This window comes from Lottia gigantea, assembly GCF_000327385.1.
Source record: "Lottia gigantea unplaced genomic scaffold LOTGIsca_110, whole genome shotgun sequence".
Lineage (NCBI taxonomy): Eukaryota > Metazoa > Mollusca > Gastropoda > Lottiidae > Lottia > Lottia gigantea.
In genome coordinates, this window is record NW_008707002.1 from 483,281 (window position 1) to 493,574 (window position 10,294).

The window sequence follows — 10,294 nt, forward strand, 5'->3', positions numbered from 1 at the left end:
TGTCTCAAGCTCATCCGATTACCCTACTTCTATTTTTCATGCTAAATACAGTTTTACATTACACTGAATATATTTTCCACCTGGACAAATTTTAAACAAAGACCAGGTTTCTCAGCATTTTAACATGCAGTCGGCAGTATATTGTTATAATACATATTTCACTGTGACTCTTCTAGACTTAGTTATTTCATCAACTACTAGAGTTATCTTCTAGACAATGACCTCAATCTACTGTTTTAAAATTCCTGTAATCTGGAATGTTTTCTTGGATCATTTGGTTTAATCCCATTTCACAAACATGTGCACGCACTGTGGTGAAAAGAAACTTTATCATGTTCAAGATTAAAAATGTTGAATGTATACTATACTTAATGTATTTTGTATATTATATTGTATAATAAATGAATATCATACATTACTCAGATAATTATCTCGTTATTAACTTCGACATAATTGATCCGGTAGTAATTTGTATATATCGCCCAGTGTTAATTTGTATATATCGCCCAGTATTAATTTGTGTATATCGCCCAGTATTAATTTGTATATATCGCCCAGTATTGATTTGTATATATCGCCCAGTATTAATTTGTATATCGCCCAGTAATATCGCCCGGTATTTATGTATATGTATCAATGTTTTTGTATAATTTCAGATCCATGGAAATACAGAACAGTGTATGTTTCGAGAAGAGGTTAATAGAGAGGTGTATATTAGAATAGTGTCAGTTATAAACCCAAGGTGGTACGTGGGATTCCGGAAAAAAGGAAAACCTTTACGGGGGTGGCAAATAACAAACTCCAAAAAACAAAAATGTTATGACTTTATCCGAACCCGTGTGACACTCTCTCAGCCTCCGACTCATACTGTCTGGCCGTTTTACGGAATCGGTCGAAATAAAATTGCAGAGTCGATCAAACATAAACAGCGGGGCGGAGATCGGTGATAGAATTCATCGGATTATTTCAGTTCACCCTATAGTCCTCAGTGATATCGAGGCATTGGCTTTGTGTTCGGATTGACCTACTTTCCGTAACGCGAGCACGTACACTGTGATATGATGGACCGGAGTTCGCCGACGCTGCCGTGCAAAACTACGAGAGTTTGGAAAACTACAGTTTATACAACAATTTACCCTGAAGTGATATTATTAAGATCTTATGATGACCTTGACCCCGCCTACTTCTTACAGACATGGACGTGTATAAGGATATAAAACAAATGAACCTTAGCGTGACTTGTGAATGGCTAACAATGTTTTCTTTTTGTATATATGTATATTGTAGAATCTGTATAATTATTATTGTACGTGCGTGTACAGAACTATGGGTATTTATATTATAAGTATATATTTAATATCTAGAGTATACCACAATATGCGCGTGCATTCGTTTAGAACCACGTTTATTAGTACTTAATGGGATGTTGAAATTGGATTAGGATTATGGATTAGCAGGTACTTGGATTATTTTGATCAAATCCTTGATGTAATGAGAATACATCTGAATGTCTTATGTGATTTGGGTGCGTTACGTTGTTAAAAGCGTGACGTTGTCACAAGTGTGACGCAGTCATTAGCGTGACGCTGTAACCGGCGTGACGCTGTGAGAAAGGTGTGATGATGTGATCAAAGTGCTGAGACGTTGAATGTGATCTTAGATTCTTTATTTTGGAACCTAGAAGTAGCTAGTAGTGTCTGGAATATAAATTTCTAACAAGCGACTTTGGAATTGCCAATGTTTGTTGGTAGTTTAAAATCGCTGGCTGGGTTCGATACCCATCTCTACCTCTTGTTCTACCACATGGAATATTTTCATTTTAATCTGAACCTGTGTTCATTCACCACGGTTCGAAAATTCACGTTAAAAATCGCAGTTGTTACCAATTTTACTACATATTACTGTAGTCCGAATCACCGACATAGCTGAAGATCACAAGGTTGAAGTTATTCTACAAACTGGACAAAATACTTGATGAGACTAAGATGATAATATTTAAGAAATACAGTTATCTTATTATTTGTCACAACTGTTTATAATTGATTTTAGTTTTTAAACATTATATTGAGAAACTAGCTGTAACTGTCAATAATCATTTCATTACACTTGTATAGAACTTTCATATATTAGAATTTAAACCATAAAATCTGAAATTAGAAAACTCGACAAAGCAATCACCTAGAACCTAAGCTATGTCAGTGATACAGACTATATATTGTAAATACAGAACTATGATTGATAAAACGATTCCACAGTTTGGAATAATAATAATAATAATAATTGTATAAACTGCCCTGTAACGGGAAAGATCTACTGATATTTAAATTTAGTTACAATATCAAACATCGTCATATCATAGTGTCCTTTCTTTTTAAAATTAGGTGAGACGACTTCTGACTCGTCTTTATCCTTTGCTAGAGAACCAGACAAAATGTGTATTTAAGGATGAGATATTTCAGGAGTTGTCGCCTCACAGTTCTTATCTTCTCGTGTTTTATAGAATGTTGTATCACCCATCAATCATATGACGTCATCACCGTGTATTGTACTATATACTGCCCATTGTATATGAGATTATTATAACCACCATCTTCGTCATCATCATCGTCATCTTCGTCAAGACAAAATACCATTCGGCAATTCTCGGTAGTTTCCGTAAGCTGAATCGTAACTTTCACGGTAGACGATTTGTTAGATTAAAATACTAAGTTATTCCAAAGACGTAAAATTTCATATTTAAAAATAGATTTCACCAAAAAAACTAGTAAACGATCTGTTAAAAGAATATCGAGTTGATAAACCAAGTCGCAGAGTCGTGTCAGTCGTTGATATGATACGATTTCTTCAGTAGAAAATGCTAGAAAACATTCTGCTTCTTGAGCAAGTACGACTTTTTTCTAGTGGCCTGTAAACGTTAGTTAATCCCGAAACCTAGGCTACCGATTTTTAGGCCTACATGTTCATCAGAAATATATTTCGGAATTTCTTACCAACTGCAGATGAAATCATGTGTCATCAAATCAAATCATTGAATCAGAAAGAATGATATTATAACTACTTCATTTGAAATCATCTCCAGTTTTCAATCATACATCTTTTTGTTTAGTGGACACAGGTCATCTTTCTAATTTATAATTATCTTCCTTTTTAAACAGTTTATATGAAAGTTTAAACATTGGCCAAGTACTTAATATATTCTTAAGGTTCAGGTGTTTCTTGCTATATTTTACCAATTTGTTGTACTTCATAGAAACATATTGATGTCATATTTTTGGGTTCTTTCAAAATCATCTGATACATTTTACACGTTGGTACATTGTATAACTCTATTAATGCCATGGAAATAGTTCGTTTAGGATGCCATTTTACATGTTAGTAGGCTACATTGTGTCACTTTACTAATGATGATTTATAATATGATCACGATTGATCTGTTGTGATAGTCCTTCTTGATATATCAAACTCAATCATACACTAGACAGAACTCATTCCAGGCTGTCCAGTGTTTTAGTAGTTAACTAGATTGTGGACGTGACGTGGGTAGAGTCAATGTTTCAAGATTATGATATACACCGGGCACCTGTTATTTTACCACGGTTAAAATCTTGACCTCGAGATAGGACAGATTGACCTCAGGTCATCTCAATATACAATTCGATTAGCAGGAATTGATCAGGTCATTATGAAATGGAGTTTTACGTCCAATTTTTCTGTGTCTAAGTGGTCTAATGAACACTGCAACTACTTGTACACTTACCCATGTACTGTGGCCAGTGCCTATCTTTTTCGAATTCATCTAAGAATCAGCACAGCCTGTATTTCAAAGGGCATTAATCTATCGTCTCCCTAACGACTAGACGCTTTCGAACCCGACAAACCCTGAACACTTGTGACTAAGATACCTGAACAATAATTATGAGTCTACCTACCTATAGAACAAATATAACTACAATATAAGTCAAAACTATTTAACGTTTTTCAGTCAAAAAAAAACTAAATTCTTGACGGAAAGTGATAAAGTCTCAGATAGAATATAAAAATCATTGAAGACTAAAACTTGTCAAAGTTAATAAAACTTTCAATAAAACAAGAAGGCATAATAAATAAATAATAAAAAATAAGGAATGTACCATCGCATAATAATCGCAACTATTATTGTTTTTTTTACCTCAAAAAATTTACTTACCTACTACTTTAAAAATGTGAAAATTGAAGTTTAAAATAGAGCCTGAAGCGATGTACCAAGCTGACAGCAAGTTGGGGTATAATAAATAGAAATTGTAAGTGACTGTTTTTCTTTCCTCAAACTTACAACCTAAAAACCAGATACTTTACATTTTTATCTTTTTTTTTCTAAAAACATTGAAATTTACATCTTATTTCTCTGTTAAATATTTAATTCAGTTTACTTTTTTTACCTGGGATCTTTTTCATAAAAACTTCAAGTAGATAAGAGAGAAATATTACTAAATACCTTTATAAAGATCCTACCATATTAAGAAGAATGAATATTTATTAAAACAATTCTTAAAGGACATGTTTGGTTTAAAATTATTCATTAAATTAGATTAAAGTAGGAACATACCTTTCTGATTTTTAGTTATATCATCTTATGTAACCAATTTATCATCAGTGAAACACTTCCTTTATGAATTTCAACGTCATCATTTCATATAATCCGAAAACCTCTGTCTGTATTGATCGATGACCGAGTTTTTCGGATTAAGAATCATGTTATTTTGTATTATTGTAAGCACATAGTGCGAGTAGCCATTTCAATAAAATAATAATAATAATAATAATAATAAACATTATAAAAATATAACTGTTGTTTGTCGTTTATTTTTGTGTTTTGTCAGGAACGTGGTACATTGAATGAGGTATGAGTGAATTCTGTTAATTCTAAAAGGGAGAATGTTTTTGGCATTGCGCTGGGCCCAAGGGGGGTTCTTGCAATCTAACTTTCTATTGACTGTGTTACCCAGTCGTCTATGTTAATGAGAGGTGAAATATGCGACCGACATCAGAAAGAAACCAAAATCTCTGTGAAATTGAAATGATATTAAAGAGACCGAAACAAAGCGAATAGAAACAACCCATATACCACCTAGTCTTGATTTATATATATTAAATAGTTCAAAACCAATGATCTGGACGAGATATCCGAGGGCCAGATGGGATATGTTCCGGACCCCCACTGGTCCAACTGAATCTAAAACACAAACACTAATCCCCTACCCAGCTGCTTCATTCACTCAAATCATTTGAGACTAATATGACATCGTTTGGACCCCGCCCTAGAGTTTTGTACTGGACATGCTATCTCGCCCCACCTGTCGTGATCTATTGAAGTCCAGCACCGGACAAAGGGCAGCCCTCAATGATCATCATAAATCCTACTTCAGAATAATGAGTTGAAACTAGCTTTATTAGATTGTAAATATTAATAATATCTTTATAATGGAGGCTCTAATAAGTTTGGTTTCACACTGGACACGTGGCCAGATCACGGACATCATAAAAGATAACACATTGGCGAAAGGAAACTTGAGCAAAAATGTTAGAATTCAAAACTGCAATGTTACCAAGCAATCTGCTAGCTAGTTAAGACACGATAGTTTGGTATACTCTAGTCCCATTCTGACTACAGAAAACTGTCATTATACCAAACAATCTACTAGCTAGTTAGACACGATAGTTTGGTATGTTCTAGTCTCAATCTGACTACTGAAAACTGTCATTATACCAAACAATCTACCAGCTAGTTATACACGATAGTTTGGTATACTCTAGTCTCATTCTGACTACAGAAAACTGTCATTATACCAAACAATCTACCAGCTAGTTAGACATAATAGTGTGGTATGTTCTAGTCTCATTCTGACTACAGAAAACTGTCATTGTACCAAAAATCTACTAGCTAGTTAGACATAATAGTTTGGTATGTTATGATCCTATTACTGTCGTTTGATCAATGAATGAACAAATCTTTTTTTGAAAAATAACAATATTTATTGCAGGCCAAAAATAGCCGAAAATACAGACGTAGTGCAAAATATAATATTGCTTAATAAATATTCCAAAATATACTTCGAATAATCTGAAAGACATGTTCACAATGTGTCCAAAATTAATACTAGGGTCCAAATGCAAAATCCAAAATTCCAAAATCCGTCCAGGGTCTTAATAATCTTGAAATGTGTAGAAAATTCTGCCATATCTTGTAGGAACGAATAACATCGGCTTGGCATCATTGTTATACACCAGTTTCTCTTCGAGTAGAGTGGGCAAGTTCCTGGAGTAAACTTTTTTACCAAACTTCCTTCTTACTCTCATGTGTTTCTTTAAATTCATCTCCCAGTAGAGACTGTTCCCGTTCCTTACAGGATAGTCAACCCCTGGTAGTAAGGCCCATCTGGGTACATCAAGGGGCAGCTGCTCAAATGGTTCCTTCGACCAATCTTTTATCTCCACACAGGGAGCTAAAAAATCCTCGTCGTTTTCTAGGACTTCGGAGAACTTCTCATTGTTGGTTTCCAAAGTTTCCTCTTCCTGTGTGTCGAAGTCTATTCCAGGTAGTTTCATCCAGTCAGGGCTGTTGGTGAGGGGTGTCTGTGTCCATGGATCCTCAGCCCAAACTAGGTCTTCAGCAACATCCTTGCTTTCCTCGACTTTAGGACCTGAAAAACATAAATAGACATAACTCTTTAAAATTGCTATCGTTTCTATTAATTTTGTTTGGATTCAACATAACAACATCGTAGCATTTTGATCTTTCGATGTCGACTCTTCCCATCATTGCGAAGCAGAATTCGCCAAGCGTTGGATAAAGGGTTTGGGTTAATATAATCCCCCTTCCCCTTTCAGTTTCCCCTTCACCCTCCCCTCCACCTTCACCTTTCCAACAGTAAACGGGGATTAAACCGCCAACCAAATTTATCTGTTTTGTGTAGTATTTCCAAATATAAAATTGCAAAAATTTTTATCATAAATTCTTTTGAGAAACGGGACAAGTCGTAAATTAACTACAGCGTAACTTTACCTTCGACTTGTGCCCAGTCCTGAATGTCGACATCGTCATCGACCAGTTCACCCAAATCATCGACTTGGTTGTTATTATTCTCGTCTATTGGGTTCTTATTGTTTTGGTTCCAGTCACCTGAAATTGTAAATTAGTTTTAATCTCGATTGTTGTGGACAATGGTCTTATGAATTAAAAGGTGGAGTGCATGCAACTTTCATAAAAAAAATTTCTGCTAGTGTTTAACTCTTCTTTTAGACAGTTTAGATTACATGAATTTCTATTGTGACTGTTCGTAGACTATAAAAGGATTAGGACTTAGTTTTTACTTTCAATTTACAATTTTCTTTTACTGAAATAAAAACTCACCGTCAAGGGTAGATGTTAGATCTCCATGTTGGATCTTAGATAGATAATCCAAAATAATATCATCCACCGAGCGACTTATAACTGGTAATCTGAAATATACAAAAAGGCAAAAAATAAGATTTTGTATTCTAACTCTGGCTTCGATTGCGAAATCAAATGGTGTTTCAAATTCTACTTTCTACATTTAAACCACGAAAAGATGTGAACTCTCTACTTACAAGATAGTCATATTTTTCGTTTCCTGTAGAAAAATTTCCACTAAAATTTCCAAGAGCGAAGTTAAAATACGTCTTTCGTCTTGAAAAATCCAAAAGCTAATGACTTTTAGACCAATTTAACGTTATGTTCATTATGACGTCATAATAGATATACGGGAGCAGAAAACAATGGAGTTCCCTCAGAAACAAGCCCCACCCCTCATCTTTACTTTTTTCACCAATTTAACATTTTAAACAATAAATAAACCAATTTGTGTCTATTTTGACTCTCTGAAAGGAATGCTGAGTTGATAATTCTGGTCTGAATGTAGCCTACCGTAATGTAGCTCTGCAGGCAAAACTCGTCATGCACAGTATAGCTTATTGAAGATATTACAACTCAAATTCAAGAAGGTTTTTGGACTGTGATTCTAGAGGCCAAGGTCACTAGTTTGATGAATGATCTTTATTGAAATTGTAGCAGATTTGAAGACCAATCGAGAAAGTTTTTGCAAGTTAATTAGCTAGCTTTTAGACATTTTAATGCTGGCTTTATTATATTTTATTTTAAGTTAATGTTAGCTTTATCCGTATCACTTCACAGAAAAATAATGCGACACTAGCTTCGTCTACAATTCAACAATTGCAATAACCCCACTAAATTTTTCTGAACATTGTTGATTTTCAGATTCCGGCTTTTCCGTAGGATCAAGTCAAAAATGAAAATATAAAATGGAAATTAAGCAGATTGGTTGAAGAGAATAGTTTAAAGACTCGACTACTTCAAGTCCCTGGTTGTAGAATAAACAATACTTACAAAATTGTCATCTTTTCTGTCCCCAAATCTTCAAAAAAAAACAACAAAATCGAAGTGTTTTTTCTCTGTAAATTGTAGCGTGACTTTTCAGTGAAAAACCGGAAAAATGGTCTAATGACGTTATTTAGTTCGTTACGTCATAATCAAATTTCGTACCTTTAGGCAGGCCTAAGTCGACTGCAGAAAACTTCCATCTTATGCCAAAGATCTTTCGATGACCCTTTCTTTCAGAGAGATATTGGTAAAACCGGATTATCAGTCGTCCGACCCGTGAAAGGTGGACTGAAAATTGTTCATGTAGAGTTTTGGCCACGTATTCTCGAAACGGTCTTAGCATCCTAGAAACTGTTAGAAGCTAAGATCCTTGGTACCCAGGATGTTCCATTTTGTAGACAGACGGGCCCTTACAGAATTTACACATGACCACAAAAGTTGCTTAGTTCAATAACATGCAGAACAAAACGTAACGGAACCTGCTGATTAGTTTGCGACAATGAGTGTGAAAAGGAGTAGGCTAATTTGGCCGTCTTGGCAAAATTTCCTTGCAGCGTTACGACGAGTAGTGAACGTGATTTGTTGTCCATGAAATAAATATTAAGGTATTAAAGTATTGACCTCAATCAATTAATAAAGAAAGCAGATTAAATCCGGGAAATTTTATGATGGTTATAAATAAAACCAAGACTTCAACTTTATCTCTCTCTATTGTTACACGCCATGTTGGTATTAGGGTGGCCATTAAAGGACCTAGTGGAGATATTAGAGACTTAACAAAGGCCTGATGGAGATATTAGGGACTTTAAAATATTAGGGACTTAACAAGGGCCTGGTGTAGATATATATATATATATTTACTCTGAATGACATTGGCCACGCTCGCAGGCGCTTTTTAAATTAGGGGCTTGCATGAAGGAAAGAAATGATCGAAACCCCATATTTATAGACTTATAACTTTCACGAGGATCCGTTCTATCAGATGCTTCTTAACTAAACCTCTTGGTATCGATCTTTCCTTGATTATCCGTTCCCATTTACGACTGGGTGGACTAAAATACCAGCTGATTCAGGGTCGTAAATTATATAAAGGCGGAAGAACTTGTTTTCAAAATAAAAACTCAAAAATCTTCTCTATAACCTCAACTAATTTACAGCTCTGAATCTGGGCGTCGTCCTATTATTCGATGATGTAAAAAGGATATCCGGCACCGGTTTGAGATTATTCAGGACGATCCCGACTAATTATTCAAGCTAATTAACACATTGGACATTTTTAGGGTCAAGAGGCATCATAAATCTTGAACTCTGTTTCGAATAATTCACGATCTAATACTGACATTTTCTATTGAACTGCAGTAAAACAGGTTACCAATGACTCGCCTCATTAGTCCATTAAGTGCAAAAAGTATAACGTAAACCCTAGTTTTCGGACAATGTCATAAATAGTTTGGGTTTAAACAAAGATATTTTTGAATCTCTTCAATTTAAACGTGCGTTTTGATAGAAGGTGTTCTCAGTCTTCAGTAATTTGGGCGTCTTATCCTCATACACTTAGAATAAGGGTACAGATTGTCAAAAACATGGCCGATTTCTGGACTTGAAAAGACCACGAGTGTAGCTTGTGGAGTGTAGCTATGTAAACAAGTAATGGTTTAATAAATAATATTAATTTTAGATGTAAACAAATCGTAAATTATCTCAACTTTAATATACCTTGACTCTATATCTTGTATAGCTTTAGATCTCATACCGACATATACCTACTCGGCGCCACTGGACGGTATTATATTACCCTGTATATACTGGACAGTAACTCACACGACCTTGTATATACTGGACACTATCTCACGCATCCCTGTATATACTGGACAATATCTCACGCATCCCGGTATA

At 34.8% G+C, this 10,294-nt stretch overlaps 1 protein-coding gene across 1 annotated transcript; it reads right to left on the reverse strand.

Annotated features, from left to right (window-relative positions):
- Nucleotides 1–6,183: 6,183 nt before the first annotated feature.
- LOTGIDRAFT_171149 (hypothetical protein) lies at nucleotides 6,184–7,619 on the reverse strand (the record flags this gene model as incomplete). Its single annotated transcript, XM_009047333.1, has 4 exons — nucleotides 6,184–6,680; nucleotides 7,043–7,159; nucleotides 7,391–7,479; nucleotides 7,609–7,619. 4 exons carry the CDS (start codon nucleotides 7,617–7,619, stop codon nucleotides 6,184–6,186), a joined length of 714 nt encoding a protein of 237 aa, XP_009045581.1.
- Between the last annotated feature and the right edge of the window lie 2,675 nt (nucleotides 7,620–10,294).